The 19,901-nt window shown below is 44.8% G+C and overlaps 4 protein-coding genes across 7 annotated transcripts; 1 reads left to right on the plus strand and 3 right to left on the minus strand.

Moving 5' to 3' along the window:
• Positions 1-6,907: 6,907 nt before the first annotated feature.
• On the minus strand, positions 6,908-8,087 carry LOC120452305 (probable protein arginine N-methyltransferase 1.2). 3 transcript variants are annotated; one of them, XM_039636448.1, is made up of 3 exons: positions 7,950-8,087; positions 7,666-7,886; positions 6,908-7,605 (listed from the first exon to the last, which is right to left on the minus strand). In XM_039636448.1, the coding sequence occupies exons 1-3, from the start codon at positions 8,064-8,066 to the stop codon at positions 6,912-6,914; spliced, it is 1,032 nt and encodes a 343-aa protein (XP_039492382.1). In that variant the 5' UTR covers positions 8,067-8,087; the 3' UTR covers positions 6,908-6,911. The 3 variants fall into 3 exon arrangements, with proteins under 3 accessions (XP_039492382.1, XP_039492381.1, XP_039492383.1); XM_039636447.1 differs by having other exon boundaries at positions 7,657-7,886; XM_039636449.2 differs by having other exon boundaries at positions 7,657-7,882; positions 7,950-8,051.
• Positions 8,088-9,284: 1,197 nt separating this feature from the next.
• On the minus strand, positions 9,285-10,476 carry LOC120452408 (protein arginine N-methyltransferase 1). The gene is made up of 2 exons (XM_039636629.1): positions 10,014-10,476; positions 9,285-9,958 (listed from the first exon to the last, which is right to left on the minus strand). The coding sequence occupies exons 1-2, from the start codon at positions 10,421-10,423 to the stop codon at positions 9,331-9,333; spliced, it is 1,038 nt and encodes a 345-aa protein (XP_039492563.1). The 5' UTR covers positions 10,424-10,476; the 3' UTR covers positions 9,285-9,330.
• Positions 10,477-12,935: 2,459 nt separating this feature from the next.
• On the plus strand, positions 12,936-14,728 carry LOC120453668. 2 transcript variants are annotated; one of them, XM_039638478.1, is made up of 3 exons: positions 12,936-13,684; positions 13,769-13,877; positions 13,965-14,728. In XM_039638478.1, exons 1-3 carry the CDS (start codon positions 13,524-13,526, stop codon positions 14,481-14,483), a joined length of 789 nt encoding a protein of 262 aa, XP_039494412.1. In that variant the 5' UTR covers positions 12,936-13,523; the 3' UTR covers positions 14,484-14,728. The 2 variants fall into 2 exon arrangements, with proteins under 2 accessions (XP_039494412.1, XP_039494413.1); XM_039638479.1 differs by having other exon boundaries at positions 13,769-14,093.
• Positions 14,729-14,766: 38 nt separating this feature from the next.
• LOC120453667 lies at positions 14,767-16,300 on the minus strand. The gene has a single exon (XM_039638477.2). It carries the CDS (start codon positions 16,211-16,213, stop codon positions 15,233-15,235), a length of 981 nt encoding a protein of 326 aa, XP_039494411.1. The 5' UTR covers positions 16,214-16,300; the 3' UTR covers positions 14,767-15,232.
• Positions 16,301-19,901: the final 3,601 nt, after the last annotated feature.

Here is a 19,901-nt window from a genome sequence, read left to right on the forward strand (position 1 = left end):
TAATTCTCCTGCGGGATCATTTAATTTTACGAGCCCGGCCAATTGATTATAATGGACGCCATCAAACTTTTACAACATGCTAAATGCACGCGTAAACATCGCGATCGTCGAGGGGCTTGGGCCTCTCGAGGATCGGATCTTCAGTTGGAGGATCGCTCATCGTCAATCAGTGGAGCTGAGATGCAGAGATGCCAAGATGCAAAGATGCAGAGATGCGGATGAGGATCGATCGCGGTCCATGGAACGATCGGTGTTTGTGTTGAGTGGTCGTCGCCATTAGGCAAATTCAACGATCGATTGCCGCTCCATTGCTCCACAGCACCACTGCACCGCCTCACCCACTGCACCACCGATCCAGCGAACCGCTGAACCACCGAGACGATCGCGGATGCTCCAGTCCGGCCAATTTGAGTTTTATCGACGGCAGCAATTTGCAGTTACTTGTGAACTACCTGAGAAGCCGTTGCAGATCGCAGATCGCAGCGGATCCCAAAACCCCAGACACGCATCCGTATTAATAACCACAAAAAATAACGATCGATTGCGGTTATTAGAGGCAATTTGGCCAGCAACATTTTCTCTGCACCGCACAGCTCTCGTTTTTATATATCCTTTTAACATTTTTTGTTATTTCTTTTTTTTTTTGTTTTATTTGATAAATCGTTCCAAATTTATTGGTTGATTAAAAGTTATTGCACTATAGCGCCTAAGTGGTTAATGATACCCATACGACTACCCAGTCTGCACACAAACATTTGCTCTAGCCAGAAATGAATTTGATTTTAATTGACAAACGCGTCCAGCAAGCTGCCAACAAATTGGCCAGCTCGATCAGTCCAACAACTTCATCATGGCCGGTTGATCGATCAGGTTGGCCAAGGAACATGTGATGGGAATATGGGTATGAGTACGACATGGGCGGAGACCTGGCTCCATTAGCCATCCAATGACAGCTGCACTCCCCTATTCCCGATCCCCGATCCCCGATCCCCGAGCACCGATCGCTTAGGCCATCCTCCTGCAACCGGGACATGTCTTAATGACACATAAATGATCCCCGTGTGTTTCAGCCTGGTGCATTGGCAGAAATTGTCCATTTCGCTATGAGTGGCCCATTGTCCTTGCGAGACAGTTGTGTCCTTGTGTCCGCTTGACCGCTGGCTGGGGTGTCAAAAACGGGCAACCTTTTGACATATATATACCCCCCGACAATGGCCAGTCGTTTAAAAGGCAAACAATGGCTGGAAAACCGGGTCTAAAGTGGCACTCTCTTGACGGCTCTTTGTGCGACAGCTGAGCCAGGATCGCAGGAGCGCAGGATCACAGGACAATGGGCCGAGGATCAGGCGATCGCAACGTGCCGCCGGCTATTTACATATGGTTTGGGACCAAGTGTGAAATTCTTTCGGGACTTCAGTTGTTCTCTTTGAGGTCTCAAGTGTGCCTCAATTCATCTAAGATGTTTGTCGAATAATTGACTCAACGTTTTTGTGCCCAGAAGTGGGATATTGCGGAAAATGGCTTACAGTTTTACCTTAGAGTCTTTGGAATTACATTTTCACAGTTTAAGGGATGTGATTGATATGGCATTAAAATACAAAGGAATGGTTCAACGGCTCATTAGATAATGAAAATTTAAGAAACACCACTGCCCGAATAGCTTAGAAACAACGAAACAATCTTGAATGTTCTTGGGAAAACCTACGAATACTTTTCTCTGTTTCAGCTTTGCGCTGAAGTATTTCATTAAATTTAAAGTTAGTTTGCTACCAAATGTGCGAAGTGAGAGCAACAGGAAATACATTGTACCACTAAGTATATGGGTGCCTGCAATGATCGATCGATCGATCGGCCGATCGGGCGGTTGGCCAACTTATGTATTTGCATACCGGACATTAAGCCCGGCAAATTACCAGGCTCGTGTGCTCGCAATTTGCGATCGTGTCGGTAATTGCCGAGTAGCTGGGACACACACTGTAACCGAAACTAAAACTGATGCTGGGGCTGAGACCTAAAGCCTGAGATCTGAGACCTGAGACCTGAGCTTTCCCTTTATGGGACGGGCCATAAAAACTTATTGACAGGCCAGGGACAATTACCAAATTGTAAACGCTGACCAGGCCCTCGAGCGAGCACGCCGTAGAAGCTGGAACAAGGAATCCAGGGAACAAGGTGCACCGGATTCTCATTAAAGCGCACTTAACGAGCCTCGATTTATGGGCGACAAAGTGGAGCCTCGATAAAAGGGCGGCCGGCGCGGCGAAAACTGGGCTAATGAAAGCGTTAATGTAAAGAGGGCAGCTCGCAATGGATCCTCTTACCAAACGATAATGATGATGCAGAACGATGTGGCATGGATCTACTTCCCTGCACTTTGTATTTGCTTTAAGTCACCTGGATCCGAGCCAGGTATTATTCATAGGTTTGTTTGTCCCTGGCTGAATACTTGTTTTTGCAGAACGTGAGTACAGGTTGAAAAAGTGCACATGTTGTTTCAATGGATTCTGACTTTATATGCATATATTTAATATTAGTTAAGGCTATAATCTGTATAATAGTAACGATTAATTTTAGACATGCATATGTATCTTTTAAATCATTTCTTTAAAATCTATAATGGACATTGTTTAGCAACTCCTGATGCTGAAAACAATTTAATTTGCTCCTAAAAGTTTGCCGTAAAATGTGTTAATCCCAGATATCCTTGTCAGAAATCCTTTTTTCAAAATGCCATAAATATTGATGCATTTTAGATTATACATGACAGTGAATAATGGTTGAGAATACATGTAGTTGAACTAAAATAAATGTCCCACCATCTGTGAGCACATTTTCTCGCTCTGTACCTGTGTATCCGCCTCCGTGTGCCACGTAAGTCATCCTGGAGCAGAGCCAAGATTTCCGCTGGTTGCGTGGCCAGGAATTTGAATTTGAACGCCAGACATTTGGGCGTTGCACGGTTGTAAATTCATTTGTTAAACGATGCGCTCATAAAATTTGCGCCCTTTTTTTTACGGCCCCGAAGAGCAGCGAAGGCTCAGGGCCAAAAGGCTGGAGGAAGAAGTTGGCAACGACGGCAAAGAGGTTCGGGCCAACAGGACAACTGGAGGCGTGGCCGACTTCCATCTCTGGCAGATCTGGCAGCAGTGCCATTCTGGCCCAAGCCCCCTGCCCCACCTCTCGTCTTTGTTTCCCCCAAAGGCAGATAAAAAGTTCAACAGCAGCGCGATTTATTTGGCCGTCTTCTGCGCAGACACGGCGCCAGCTGAGCAACATTTTTTCGGCCGGTCAGGAGTTTAGGCCCGGCTAAATTTCCACTGTAATTATATGTCTCACACACACACACACGCGCACACATGCATGCGAGAATTGCGAGAAGAAATTTCAGCTAATTTGCCAACATTTAAATATACAAAAAAGGGAACCTTAACTCAACTCAACTCAACTCAACTGGACTCGACTCTTCTCGTCCAGCTGCCCCTTAGAGCGTGTTAATTCGACATGTTTTCCGCCAACGGACCAGAGACATCGGGACATCGGGACCCATTTAGGCCGAGTATTTGCACTGCCATGTGAAATTCATGTGGATTTCATGGAATAAGAACTCGCGTAAGAAACGTCAAATTGCAACACCTCGCGGGCAGATACAGATGCAGGGGTCCAGATACTCGCACAGATACACGGCGCACACAAGAATCGTGGGGAAGCACACAAACACACAAACACAGAAACGCACAGAGCTCCAGCTACCCAGAACCGCAGGCTCGACCAAGTCCATAAGTCAGTGGGCCCCCTCGTCCTTTGGCCCTCGTAATAATTGCGTATCTGGCAGATGCAATTTATCCGTGAATTTGTTTTTAATTTTCAACACATTCGCTAATTTGATTTTTAACTCCGTTTCGAGCACTGCCTCGGTCTCAATCACAGACAGGCACGGCCAAATTGCTGCACCTAATCGTGAGTGTGGGGATGGGTCCCGAAATCGGGATGAGGGCCCCTGAATAGGACGACTCCAACACCCGCTTTCATTTATAATTTGTGCAACTCACTTTGGCCCAGAGCTCTGCACTAAGAGGGCCAGGCTCAAGAGCACTGCAAATAAACGGAGTGATGTTTTTAGATTAACCATTTATATATTTAAAACTTTATTATCATAAATGCAGAAACAAATCACTTTACTTGAGTATACCTTCAAATATGGCTTACAAAATAAATCTTCTTGTTAAATATAAATTGTATAATATATCTTACAAAGTAAAGTAAAGTGTTTTAGATATTCAAAGTATCATTCACTTTGTCGACTAGTGTAATCCCTTTAATTGCTAACGAAATTTAGCAGCATGCGAGCAATGATCGATTTTTTTCGCTGTACAATTCAGTTCCCAAGTTTGAAGTGTTTTTTCATCCGCCTTCCCTGGGCTTTTTGTATCTTTTTTAGCTGCACGGGGCGCTGCTTGTTAGTCGCGTAATTTATGTTCCACCAGATACTCGTTGGCGTTGCTTGGACCAACCGACCGACCGACTTGGCTGGGATCCTCCCGATCCTCCTGGGCCTCCTGGTCCACCTCCTTTTCGTGGTGTCTCCGCTTGTCTCTGCTTATTTTCTTATCCGTGGTTATCCGCATCGCATCGCGAGTTGTTTGCGCAGGCGCAACCCAAGGGCCATGGGCAAAATATGGAACGAAATAAAACTACAAATCGATTTTCAACGCAATGCGTTCGATGGCCTTATCCTGGACTTCTTGCCAACAAATTCACGGTGAGCGTGAAGGGATTAGGGTCTATTACTGGTTAAGACCTAATTGTTAAAGTCATTTGTTTACCAAACGGATTAGGGCCATCATAAACGAACGAGTTTATAAAATAAATAATTTTTTATATATTTACTACGTTTCGTGTTGCCTTGAACGTCATTAATCACTGACTGCGGAGAAGAGGATATTTGATAGCCAACTTTTCAAGTATCATGGGATAATGCTGACCCATTAAACTTTGCCTCCCCCTGATGACCTCATCGAAATGCCCGTTCTCGTATGTATTTACCAACAACCATTTTCCCCCCTTCGTTTTTTTTTTTTGCCCAAATCGCCATGGCTCGATTGCCAATGACTTGGCCCGGCTACCACTGCCAGCCACTATAATCCACACCTTGGCTTTATGGCCAATAATTTTGCAGGCAACAAGAACATGAACCGGAAACATAACAAATCATAAATTAAACCCTCGTTAAGCGAACTTATTGCCATTGCTGGTCGACGGAGAGGTCTCGCCCATGCGCCATAACTGGCCAACTGAGACTCTTGGCCAAAACCCTCCACTTCCCTTCCCGAACCCGAGCCCGAATATCGCCATCGTCAGCGTCATCGGGCCCAAAGAGTCTGAATTCTGGCCTGTTCTGCTCCGGTCCGGAGTAATTTGCTTCATCTTTATGCCTTTCAGTGCGTGGCTGTGAGTTTTATTTTATGTTACTACTTGTTTAAATTATATTGCGCTATTAAGCGAATTTAATGAAAACGCTGCAAGGCCTCGGGAAAAAGAGGCAGTTATAGGGTTTTCGTTTTTTTTTGTCCTCCTCCCCTCCACTTTTTCTGGACTCCAACCTCGTTAGGTGTAAAAAAAAAGAGCAAAGCCCGGCAAATCGAACGTGTTCAGGGTGATGGTGATGATGGGACTGGTGATGATGGGTCTGGCGAGGATTGCCGGGGATCTGGGCTGAGACTGGCCAATTGTTTCGGCCAGATCGAGCTGCAAAAAAAAAAAAGAACGCGATAAAGATAAAAATCCCGGGGACAATCAGTGGACATGCCGCACAAATTGCGCTTAATCCATTGGCATTTCATTATTAAGCAATTTCGCAGCAAACAGCACACAAAAACCGAAAATCCGCTCCAGCGCGCGGGGCAATTTAAATTTTTATGCAATTTGTACAAAAATGCTGTTATTCTTGCGCAAAAGTAGCATAATTATTTCCGAGAAACAGTCGCAGGCAGAAAAGACAACGAACCGAAAAAAGCGCGCTTGTCAACCAAAATCATTGCGGACGACACATTATCCTCACGGCAAAACGATGCTAATCCATCACGAACCCTCAAGATCAAGCCTCGGGCTTTTCAGCCAGAGACCACTGGGTACACTGAAAAAAAAGTCTATAGAAAAGGTACAAGCTACAACCTACCGAATAAGAGGTCGTAAATATAGATTTTGGTGGAATATATTATGAATAAATGAAAACTATCGTCTCTAGTCACAAAAATCCAGGAAGTCAGTTTCTGGAGATCCATTTGTTAAGGAAACTTAAAGGTGTAATACTCACTTGAGCTCCCCTTTTTCCCGCAGTGCACATTCAGCAGACGAAATGTCACTTAAGCATGTGAATGGCCGGCCGGGAAGAATCGGAATCGAGATCCGCGGACGGATTCCTTTCGCTGGGCTAACCAAGTGCGATCTGGGATCAGAGATCGGTTATGAGATCAGAACAAAAGAGCTCTCACTGCAAACGAGGCCGTTGGAACAAGCCCCAGAGCCAAATCACGACGCACAGTCTGGCAAGACGATTGTCGATTCCCGATCCTCGATCCTCGATCCTCGATGGTCGATGTTCGCTGGTCGATCGGTGAATTATGCGCGACATCATTTTAAATCGTTGTAGCAACGTCAAAGCTAAACACCGATCAGGTCAGCCAAAGCAGCCAAAAGGAGGGCTTACACAAAAAATAAGTCAGTCAGAATCGGTGGCAGACCCAGACCAGATCCCCAGCCAGATCCCTTGTCCAGAGCCAGAACCATTGTCTTTGGGTAGCAGCCGCCCTAATTGATGCAGCACGGCCATAAATTTTGATCGGCCAACGATCCGCAATCCCCAGCCTGCTCCCCTTGCAGCTGCAGAGGGTCCAAAGATTGCCATGAATACATCAACAAGAATAGGCCCCTTTTATTTCGCTCAAATCCACGTCACTCGCTTGGTCGCTATCTGTACCCGAAACATCCTCGTGCTCCACATACTCCTCAGATCCTGAATTGGCTACTTTGGAGCTGGCGAACGAGAAGGAGTACTCCACTTCGCGATGCTCATCGGGCTTGTAGTACATCCCAAGGTCTCCGATTACCAGCTCCCGCTTGGCCACCACGACGGGATCGTCCATAAACAATATAGTTTGCCTCAAATAGGTGCGTGGTCGCTTGGGACCTGTGGAAAATAAGAGTCTAAACTTTCCCCTCGGTCGACAGATTCCGATATCTGAGTAGAGAACCACGGCTCCAAGTGGACTGTCCGTCAAGCCACGTAGCTTAAATGGAACTCTGAAGCTCTCATCGTCTATTTGGGCAGTGCGGAGATCGATGGTTTTCAGAAGGAACTTTTCAGTTACCATCTGCTCCTTGGCCACGTAATCCTCTATCAGGGATACGGGTTCTCTGACCATATAGCTTCGACCAGGATAGTCCGTCTGGGGAAGGATATTCACTTCGATGGTCTCTCGCGGATGCTCCGCGATTCCGCAGACAAATAGATGGGCCACATTGGGTATGATGAGACCGCCTTTGACCAGCCACTTTTCCCTGGCATAGATGACCTCCTTGAAGAGCGATTCCACAAAAATAGAGTGGCTGTAAAATAATCAATCAGTTAGTTGAAAAGTAAAAATCAAAACCACCTACCCCACCCACTCGGACACTATTATATCCACCTTCTTCAGCCCGCAGGGCAGGACTATCTCGTGGATATCACCCTCGACAAACTCGAAGATATCCTCCTTCTCGTTGTTACTAAAAGCATTCTTCACAAATTCCGCACTTTCCACATTTCCCAGCGCCATGACTTTGACGGCACCCGCTTCCACGCTCATCAGACTGAGCAATCCACTGCGACAACCCACGTCCATGACTATCTGTTGAAAATCTGGCATAAGTAAATAAATTTCTAAAAAAAAATATATATAATATATCTTGACCTTATCCTTGAAAAGTCTTTCGTAACGCTTGAAAACCCATTCGTACGCTCTGGTGGATATGACATCGTTCAACATGCTGTCAGCCATTACTCTCAGAAGATTCTTCTCCAGATCCATGTTCCACTTATTCAAGAATTATATTCTATATTATAACTTATTCTATTTGTCAAACTTTGATAAACTTCGATTGGTTACTTTAATTGGTATTAAAATCAGCACAAAGAAAAGTTTATTAGTACATAAAATACATTTTGTTCAAACCGTCTTTTTATGTTTATATTGAATGTATGACTTGAAAATCGTACCTCACATTATCCTGGTTTCAATTTCACGCCCCAATCAGCGACCATAAATTCCGAATAGATTATCGCCCGGCATTTCTCACAGTTCCCAGGCCTTATCGCCATCCAAGTGACACCAATTAGTTATGAGCCAATTGTGGGATCGGACCTTCTTATCAGCGGGAGCAGCGACAGGATACTCTGCGCTCCAAATCTGGGCACCGGACTAAGCTATCTCTAACGAGTCTCTAATTTATAGGTGACTTGGTGCGCAGTGTCCCGCTCCGTTGACAAATGCCTGCAATTTGATACCCAAACAACTCCAACGAGAAGGAGTAGGACCTGCGCATGGGGGCATACAAATTGAAACGTTTTCTGCGCCTACACTGGCTGGCGAGGATCGGATCGGATCGGATCCATCTGGGTGCTGTTTTTGTCTGGGACTTTGTTAATGCGCCCAGCGGGATGTCCACCGAAATCTCTTACGGGGGATGCGAACAAGTGCTGACCGAAAATCAAAGATCGCTGGCTCATTTGTGGCGCTTTTGTGCGCGCTAGATAACCAATATTTTATAATCATGTCCAATAATGGTGTGCATATTAATTTCATGGGCGCATAAAGCAACTTTATGGCCTTTTAAGAACTGCCATTAACAAAGCCCGGTCCGTGCACAAACACAAAACGAGCTGACAAGAGATTTTTTGGGCAACCTCTAGAGGTCGAGCATCGAGAAACATCGAGAAACGAGACAATGCAAATGGCTAAAATAGTAAATAGAGTTATAAACGCATAAAAGGCGTTCATTGTGGGCCCACGGCGTTGGCTTTCACAAATTTATACGAGGGGCCATCAATTAATTAGAGGCGGAGAGGGACACATTTTCACATTCTCCCCTCGGCAATGACCTGGCTTTGAAATTAATTTGTTAGGAAAGTCGTTAACATTTCGGCTGTCCACTTTCTAAGCCCCGCCGCGGATTGATTGTCCACCGAAAACAAAAATAAAAACCCAACCCTTGGGCAATTGGAGGCCCTCGATTAACGGCCCCTTTTTATGGCCCAACACTCTCATATTTCTAAATTCCAAGTGGTTTACAGGTTCATCTCGCTGAGCAGAAGCTCTTGAAGCTCTCCACTCGCGTTCTATCGCCACGGAAGCTGATGTGCAGGTCAAAGTTCATGCAGCGACCATCTTGACCAGCGGGCGCCATGGCCAGCACTCCGCGCACCCGATCCTTGCTCCTCACATACAGGGGCTCGTCCAGATGGAGCACCGTCTGCTCCCAGTGGGTCCATGGTGAGTGCGGCGAGGTGGACAGGGTAACAGCTTCTGTCGACTTTCCGGCCGGAAACCGCACATCGAAATAGAGCACCAGCATATTGATGATTCCAGTTCGCTTCACTTTCAACTGGAAGTTCGACCGAAAGTCCACTGGCTGATTGGGGGCTACAGTCAGGTGGGTGGAGTGTATGAAGCACTCGTCGGTGAGCAGCTGCTGGATGGGCACACACTCCACCAAGGCCTCCTGGGAGAAGGGCTTCCTCACACAGCTCATGTCGATGCCCTCCACGTTGCTCCAAAAGTTGAGATTGGCCAGCCGATGCGGATCATGGGCTCCGATTATCCAGAGGTTTCCAGCGCTGGGCAGGATTAGCCCACCACGGGTAAGCCACTTATCCCGGGCAAACAGCACGGAGTTTATCATGGCCTCCATATAGAGAGCATTTCTGATAGTGTAAAAAACAGGTAATTTAAAAGTAACATTAATTAGGCAATACATACCCCATCCACTCGGAGACTATGATGTCCACCTGCTTAATGCCGTCGGGCAGCTCCACCTGCTCCACCAATCCCTTGACCACCTTCACCACATCCTCCTTCTGATTGTCCTTCACTATTTCCTCGGCTAAATCCGCTATATCGGTGCATTCCACGGCAATAACTTTGCTGGCTCCCGCTTCGGCGGCAAAAAGGGATAGTATGCCCGTGCCACAGCCCACATCCAGGACGACCTTGTCCCGGAAGAGCTCTCGGTTCTGGAGGATGGCGTCGCGAAAGGCCTCCGTGCGTACGGAGTCCCTCAGCATGTTCATGTGGGTCTCCAAGCGCGAATAGGATTGAAAGTAGTCGCTATCCTTGCCCTCCAGAAAGAGCAATCTTTGTTTCGCCGTGAGCACAGCATTCCAAGACATTTTCAGGATTACAGAATTGCAGTTCCAACAGATTTTCACAAGTTGTCGCTTGTGAATAAATATTTTAGTTTTGACAGTACTGACATACAAAAAATGTTGCCATCCTGCAGTTCTGTATAAGATAAAAGAGGAAACTATCATATTTAAGTAACTAAAGTAAAAGATATCAGTAGAGAGTAAATAGAAGCAAAAGATCCTAATGTTCAGAAATTCCCCCACTTTTGGTCACAAAATAAATCCATAAAAATTGGGAATATCCACCATAAACTGACGAACAATACTACGTCATTCTATCGCCATTATTATTAGCATCTGAATGGCCGAAGCCAGATAAATCAAAATTTTGCATTTAATGGTCCCATTAAAAGCGACCAAAAAAATCGCCCCACTCAAAAGTCCGTGAAAGAAATGTGCCGCCAACACCTTAACACCAGGCCATAACTCGCTTAATCCGCCCAGCCCCGAATTTATTTTTATGGCCAAAACTTAATGATTTCCCTGCCCCTGCCCCCCTGCCCCCCTGCTCCACCATCGAGCACTTTCACTGTGAGCGGCCAAAATTGTGCAACTTGTGGCGAACGGTAAACAAAAATTGTTTGAAATTAAAGGCGGAAAAATGCCCGTCATAATTTTTCAAGTGTCATAAAAATAACTCCATAAGCAGACGCAGCTAATAAATTGGCTCATTAATCAATTTAGTCACAGAGCAACAATAAAAAGGAGCACACACGACAATCGAGCATAATAAACTATCATTTTTAATGTTGCTAAATTTTATGCTAATTTGCCATTTCTGGCGTTCCATAATTAGGTTCGCTCCTCCGGCGGGGGGTCGTTTCTCGATTGCGTTTGGGCCCGGCCAACAATCGCTGCCATTTGTTTTGGACGGCTTTAAAAACCTATAAAACTTTTGGCACAAATCAATTAAAAAGCAACGTATGTTTCCATTAGAGTGCTTGAGTCCGCTGTTCCCAATGAGAATGCCACCCACTGAGGCGATTAAAATGCGACGATGCTTTGCATATTGAATCGATGCCGATGATGTCTGCTCTCTTGCCAACTTGGAGCCCTTCCATCACCAAATGTTACCAAATGTTCGACATGGGCCAATTATGCGAGGTGTGGGTGGCGAGGCGATCCACCTTGATGGTCGATTTTCACCTGCTGACCCACAAGACAAAAGCCATAAAAATAAGACATTTATGACCTTAACTTAATCGAAAGCCTAAAATAGAATTTAATTATATATTTTCTAGATAATAAAATAGAACTTGGATCGTTTTCGTTTAATATACAACGATATTTTAGTTTTAAAACTTGTTGTATTTTATAATACCAAATCATACTAGATTAAGTTTTTTATAGTATATTATTTTTTTAATAATGTAAATATATTTAAATAGTTCTTCAAAATGGATCCCCATCCCAAAACCCTGTTTAATCAAAGTCATCCATTTGACTCCCGGTTCATTTGACCCGAATTTCTTTTCCCATCCGACGGCGAGTCAAATTGTAACCACAGTTGAAGGACAATCAAGGGTGGCTGAAAATGATCGGGGAGGGTCGATTGTAATCAACCACTTCATCAAAAACAAATAATAACATGTGCTCCCTGAATGCTCAACAAGCGCGACACCAAAATGATTCGAAAACAGGGGTTGATCTGGCCTATTCATAATCGTTTTAATAGAGTGAGAACACAAGTCGAACAAAAGGCTAGGGATTTCATATTGATATTCAAAGGATATGGAGTTACTACAACTTCATAGAGCTGAAATCCCGAACCCCTGTTTTGCTGTCGAGTGTAGCTTTCATGTGCTCAATCAGTCATCGATTAACGCGCGATTCCAATCCTCCCATCCCGTCCCAATTTCAGAATTTCTGAATCCCAACCACTTTCGGGTGTTAACGATGCGGCAATTTGATTTTAACGGATCTGCCAATAATATCCCGTCCCAACCCCTCCCCCCTTCACACCCTTCTCTGCCAAAAATAACGCTGCCGAAAAAAAAAAAAAAATTAATTGCTGGTTGTGCAAAAGTTTGATTGATGCACTTGGCTTGGCAAGGGAATAAATAAAATTTCTGACACATGGGAATTTTAATTAGAATGCCTTTGTTTCGTACCTCAAACTGCCGACCTGGCCCAAACAGACCTCTCCAGACCGACTGCCTGATGAAGTCGTTTCGATAAAATGCAAAAATTGTTCCCCACCCCGCGCCACTTCCTTTGCCGGGCCTTCTGTTTCGTTATTTTGTTGGTCTAAAAGAACAGTGCTGTTGCTATCTATCTCCAACTAAAAAAATATAGAAAAATTGGGTAATAACATAAATTAAATGTACTTCGGAGAGCCAAAAGTACATATTACTCAATGGTTTAAATTGTGTTTTGTAACGGACAAAACTCAAATTTTGTATTGAAAAGCGAGTTTAAATGTTAAATTTGCTTAATGTAAAAAATAAAATCAATGCTTTATTCCTTTACAAATTATTGTATTCCAACTGCTTGTAAATGTTATGGACACCTTTTACTTATTTAAAAAAATAAAGACAACTTTGAGCTACCATGAAAGCCAAGCCGCCAACACCGATATGCGAATGGCTTGCCAATTAGCGCCCCCTGGCACCCAAGTGGACTCACGATTTCCGAGCGGCTGATAAATTAGCGAAATTTTAATTTGATTTCCTTCACAAATTTCCGCCGAACCGGGCATGGATGTGGCCATGGTGGACTGTGGTGGACTGGATGGCCGGCCGGGTGTCGGAGTGTCTGGCCGCAGTGGACACAGAAGCCGAGGCAGCAAATAAACTAAGTGAATTTATGGCCCCAGGGCAGGAGCGGCACACGTGTGCGACATGCCCACACATTGACACCTACCAATAACCAACTATCAAGTACCAGCCATCCAATAACCGCCTAACCACACAATCCACACTCCCCACACTTCATCCTCCATACTCCACACTCCACACTCCAATAGGGCTGCAGGTCCCTGGGCGCGTTTTGGATCAGATCATCGTCTTGGTTCGGTTCGGTTAGGTTTGGTTTGGTTGGGTTTTTTGTTTATGCTGGGCAGGCACAAACGAGCTGACAATGCCCCATGTCAGGGCGACGGTACGTGCGGCCAAACAAATTACAGGGAAATTGCGTCACCTGCAGGAATTTCCACTCGGCATTGTCAAATGCTATCAGAAATCGTTGGACATGTTGTAACATTAATTTGACATTTTACGGCCCAGGACAGGGATCGTTGTCAATGAGGTATGTATGTTTAGGCCGAGGAGTACCACATCCCAGGCATCCATATGCATATCGCACGGAGGGCTACTTAACAATCTGGTCCAGACCGCAGAGCAGCGCAGGACAACGAGCAGACAGCTGTCGAGCGGACCAAGGATGCTGGAGCCACCAGGGGATCTTGCAGTGGCATCTCGGGCACTCGGAAAAACATGGGGTACTTTAAAAACTCAGTCTATGAAGGTAACACACTTTTGAAATTATGAATTTGTGTCTTTTACATTGCTATAAATCGAACGAAAAGAAATGGAGACTATGTTTCCCTCAGTGCACTTCCAGCTTGGGATGCAGCTCCTGGCGTTTTGCTCCGCCAGCTGGTGCAATCTGTTGGAGCAGCGTAAAGGCATTTCTGGCACTAAAACAAATTGATGCGGTCGGGAAATCTCATTGCCGGCTTAGTGAATCTGATTTGCGGTCATCGGTCGTCCTCTCGTTAACCCAGATTCGGATTCCCGTGCTTGGTTCTACAGATGCCAGGCTGCTGCTGCGATTAATTTGCTGCGGTGGCGATAATTTGTTAATCGAAGCATCCTCATCGCAGCTTGCACTCAGTCCAGAAAGTTCTGGCAATCCTCTCCACTTGCTCCTGCTCCAGTTGCAGCATTGTCCAATTAAATCTGCCGAAAGTAGGGTGGGAATCTTCGATGTGGATTCTGCTGTCCGGCTTGTTGGTTTAACGGCCGGCGTTCTTTTACGACGGCATTTAGCTAAACTATCCAGCAAACACCACTGGGGAGACTCATCCCTGGGGTGGCTTCCTTGATGGGTGAGCTCCGCATGCTGATGGTGCAGCATTTAATGCGGAAACGTGCCCCAAGTCGAGCTTCGATTAGCGACTAGCCTGAATGATGTGTGCAGGTCAGCAGTGGAGGATCACGCAACAACCATTATGGCCAGAGGCACGCCCACGCCTTCTTAATGGCCCGCCAATTCCCAAAATCTGTTTCGGTTAAGTCGAATCATGCTGCGTCCTAAAAAGGGAGTTCTTAAATTTCCATTACTTCGATTTTGCTCATCTACTCTAAACAACTTGTAACAAGCATCCATTTTGATTGAAAACAATATATTAAATTTGGTTTCGTTAAGTCGGAGTACATTTTGCTTAAATATAATATTAGTCTGTAAATTGTAATAACATTTCAAAATATCCTTATAAACTATACATTTGAGTTTTAGCCGTAATCTGCATTCTGCAAAACTTGTGTATCCAAAATCCACTGAACTACACAAATCTATTTTATAATTCCAAGAAATACAAATCGATTTCACACAGCTGAAGTATTACATTTAAGACTATGGTTTGTATGTCATGAAAACAAAAACTTGTGGCAAATAGTTCACATTTAAGGCTTAAAGATTTAGTTTTTAAATGGTGAGTATTTAATACATAAAGGTGCGACATAATTTCAACATGTAAAACGCCTAGAACATTTCACTTAACATATTTGAGTAAGATGCGTACAAAGAAATCAGTTTGTAGTAGTTTGTAGAAAGCATCTCCTTACATTCTCACTAGCGATGGCGTTGGCCGGACATATCAATTGGCGTATCCCTATAGTATATCTCCTCCAATTTCAACTCCTCCAGTTCTTGTGCCTCTTCTTTCCGTGTGTACTCTTCGATGTCCTCGAGCATTTTCATTAGATCATCCACCTGCTTGTCGAGCAGATCTTTTGAAATCTTCTCCTGCAACTTGTGGACTCCTGTCTTAGTATTCACACTAGGCAACTGGGACTCTAAATGCTCCACAAGCTTCGTTGAGTCCTGCTGTTCTGGAACCTGTTCCACTAACTGAGATTTTGCCTGCTTCAACTGATCTTTTGAGACCGAAATCTTTGATTTCCGATTGGCCAGCTTTTCCATCGTATCCAATTTCTTCGATTTCAGGGAAACTAACTGAGCCATCGAGTAATACCGTTCGGAGACCTGCTCCTTCAGCGCCACCGAATGTGATTCTTCCTGCTTCTCCATTTGGCAATCTACGGCAGGCTCTATTGAGTCCGGCTCTTTCTCCTGATTGACTAAGACCTGCCCCACCGAATTTACCTCCTTATCCTGCTCCGCAGCTACCTGTTCATTGGCTTCCTGCTCCTCCTGTAGGTGGCCTCCATGTTCGGTAACCATGTACTCCAATTCCAGGTCCTCGGCGTCGACGCAATCGCCGTTGTCCACAGCCAACTGCTGGTAGTACCCGAAATCCTTATCCGGATCTGCGAATGCCTGGCGGGCGTGCATCATGGCGCCCCGAAAAGTTGGATTGCAGACAAATCCCTTTGGCCGGACCACTCCCAAACGACGCTGGTTCTTCTCGAAGTCAACGACCTGGTTGCGAGGCACTTTGGCGTAGTTGCAGGTTCCGTAGAAGTACACATTGTAGGCCGTGGCACCGACGCGGTTTAGGATGCGGGCTGGCCAGGCGCGATACCCGCGCACCTTGGCGAACACAAAGTCGCCAATCGTGAAAATAGGCATCCTGGCACGGCGACGACCCATGTTTTCCACTCAAATAGGCTTATTTTGCAGGAAAATCGGTTTTGGCAAGCGCTTACTTTCAAAGTTCTAGAAGGTGAAGAAGAAGATCGTTTTCCTGGAAATAACATAGTGCTGCCAGATCGACGCATGGCTGTGCGCCAAAGCTCGTGGCAGTGTTGACTAACGCGAATGCTCAAGCATTTGAATTACTTTTAAAAAGTTAAAGTTAACTGGTGTAAATTGCATTTATTAAATCCAAAATGTTCATTCCTTAAAATTGTAACGAATATACACACTTAAAAAAACTGTGTTTTTAGGCCAAGAATAAAGATGATTGAAAATTCGTATTGATTAAAAAAAGAAATAAATATAATTAATATATATTCTCATCAAAGTAACCCCCATTTAGATCAATATTTGATTGTGTATATTTAAACGAACCACCCATTCCGAATGGCAAGTGAATTTGGGTCATTTTGGTGGGCGGGCAATGTTTCCTTAATGAGCAAACAGCATTTGCATTAATGGTCATTTGCGTAGAAATTTGCACAACACGCTACCTGCACTCGGATTTCAGCTTATGTACATATGTACATATATTAGTTATTCTGCGCCTCTGTGCGTGTGCAGTTCTGTTTTGAATTTTCGCTCACGTTCGCCGTATTATGCGCAAATTGGCTTTTTAAATTGTCGACTTGTTTAAGCTAAACGCAGCTACACTTTATGGCCATGTTCCGTGCTGCATTTTAAGCCATGCGAAATTCCACTAAGCCCTGCCACACTCGCCCTCCATTCGCTTAACTCAATTATAATAATTTTAATTTAGCACAAGCATGGTCTATAAAATGGCAAAATTGCATTATTTACCAGGCGTAATTACAACAATATTTATATGCTAATGAGCCCGTCACTTTGCCCTAACGATGTGAAATTAACCAGGCCAAAGTTCTGGGAAATGGTCGCCTCTGCTCACCAACCATTTTTATTCGAGGGTATTCCACGGCTGTTCTGACGACCTCGGCGGACTGTCAGTGCTCACAACTCAGAACTCAGAATTCAATTGGAAAATGCAATTTACGAGCCGGCCACGAGACCCACAACTCTAATACCCCACAGTCCATTTCCCCACCCCGGCTTTTCCTGCATTTTCCTGCACATTAAGCCAGCTGAAGGCGGCAAGGTGCGAGGGGGCCAGTGGGGGGCATAAGCTACGCATGTAATTTGTAAGTAATTTTTTCAACTATCATCGCACCAGACAAGCGACAGCCACTGCGTCGACGACCACGCACTTTTTACAGAGAGAAAAACCCCTATTTAAATCTTAAAACGATACAAAATTATGTAAAATAGTTTATTTCCAGTTCAAATTGTTAGCTTGTGTATATATTAAACATATTTTGTTTAACAATGTAATGCTTTCTTCCTGTGCAAGCCCGAAAAGCATTACAATTACCTCTGATTGAGGGAATGGAAAAGCCAGGCCAACGGGCACAAGCCAACGCGTTAAGTTGAAGAAATTAAGTAACGAAAGCAGCGAATTGCAGCGAGGATTGGGAATAGGAATGGGCACGAGAATGGGGCACAAGGCATGGGAGACATGGGGAACGGCAATGGCAATGGCCATGGCCAACGACGGGCAGGCATAAATTATGAATCATTTGGACGCTTCCTTATGACACCGAAAGGCCAGAAGAAGCCACCTAGCCAAGTTTTTATGGTCGGAATGAAAGCATTGGGAGTGGAGAGTGATTAACAAAAGACGAGTATGGGCGACTAACAAGTATTTATGCTGCCATCTGCGACTCGGTTTGTTCCATTTTATTGGCTTCATTGACTGGAAATTGGCCAGATTGTTTGCCTTATGTTTAGCCAAATGCTAATTGAAATGTCTGCATTGTGGCGGCGATTTCCCACAGCACTCCACTGCAATTCAATGGGCGTGTCCCTCTTTAAATGGCAACTGGGGACATGGGACATGTAATCAAAACTGGGGAAATCGGGCAATGCCATCAGGTTGAGTTCATCAACAGGTTTTTCAGGAGGAAAGGCATTGGGGCTAATGAATGGCTCCGTTCGCTAATTGTGCTCCACGAGAACGGGTTAAACGGGAACATGGGAGGGCAATCAAAATCCGTTAAGCTGTGGCCAGATGAGCTTAACTAGGAAATAAAATCACACCTATATTATGATAGGTGTGCAGCCAGGAAAATGGCATGCCGCTCTTATCTCAACTAAACTTTTTTCAAACTGCTCCTATAAAATATGTCGCATTAATATTAGTGTTCCATGATTTGAATGACAAAAGTTATATAGATAGCTTATAATCAACATTTGCTTTCCGTATTGGGGAAACTCCACCTTTCAACTTCCCTGCAAGGCACCGCTGAACAAAAGACTTAAGACACGAACTCGACCACCCGACCACCACTCATTTCCTGCAACACTCGCACATTGCAAATCGCACATCGATTGTTTGCATAATTCGCAAGAGCCCAAGTCAATTAAGTGGCTCTCTAATTAAGTGATTAAAACGCACGCGCAAACACCGTGGAACAGAAGCGAGGAAAATAGTGAAAATATGCAAGTTCATAAAACAAGCCGCACGCCTCAGCAGCCGGCAGTGGAGTCCACACCCGCAATTTCATAAAGAAAGAAACAAAAACGCAGAGGGGCTTTGCAGTTTTTCCAGGAACAAACGCGCTTTTGCATTTTAATGCGGCACAAATGAGGCGGCGAGGCGAACCAGGCCATATGGACAAATGTGAATGTGAATGTACGAGTATATGTGAATGTGAATATGGGCGATTGGGGTGTGAGTTGGGCTGGATACACGCACACACGCCGCCTTGTTTCTAGCTAATAAATGTTTTTTTAATGAATAAATCACTCGGCGATAAAGATCTGCTTAATAACGTTCATTTAAAGAAGCGAAAACAAAACACACAACCAACAACGGCGTGAAGAAAGCCAAGCTGAGCGGAAAACCAAACCAAATCCAGCCGAAAGCCAGCACCAATGAGTTGGTGTTGAATTCAGACACTTAACTCTTTTAACCCAATAGAGAAACTTTGAATGATTGCGCCCAGCAACGCAATATTTCCTTGCGAGAAAGAGAAATCCCCCCAAAGACTATTTGCCAGCGATTGAGCAGCTAAGTAATGCACTTGCTGAGGTTCAAATAAAGTGCGGACATGGTAGAAGCTCTGGTAGGAATATGTTAAAGGAAGTTTGTTTATAAACTATTTAGATGTGTATTGGGTATATGATAGGCGTCTTGTGACAATAATAGTTTTTTGTTACCTTTGTTGGCTTACGTAAGTCTAACTGCAATCTTTTGGCTCCTACTACGAACTATCGTCCTAAACTCTCGTCCGCTGCTGTGCACACCCATGGCCTTGTCTGCTGGCTGTCTGCAAGTGCCGCAGAATTTATTTCGTACGTCTTCTTCATGTCCATGTCGAGTCCACGTTGATGGCGAGCACAGCTGAAGTATGCGAATAGCTCAGCTGCGATATGAAAATTAATAATTCCCTGGTAGTTTTCGTATGCCGGGCACACTCAGTGCGAGTCCGTCTCTACCTGGGAACGTGTTCTCGGAGTTGTCCAGTGGGGCAATCATCAATGTCAATTAAATGTTAAATGTTGGAGGCCACTTGCGGGAGTTCGAGCAGGATGCAGATGACCACGGAGATGGATCCTGGATTCCAAG

This window comes from Drosophila santomea, chromosome 3R (assembly GCF_016746245.2).
Source record: "Drosophila santomea strain STO CAGO 1482 chromosome 3R, Prin_Dsan_1.1, whole genome shotgun sequence".
NCBI classification, from domain to species: Eukaryota; Metazoa; Arthropoda; class Insecta; order Diptera; family Drosophilidae; genus Drosophila; species Drosophila santomea.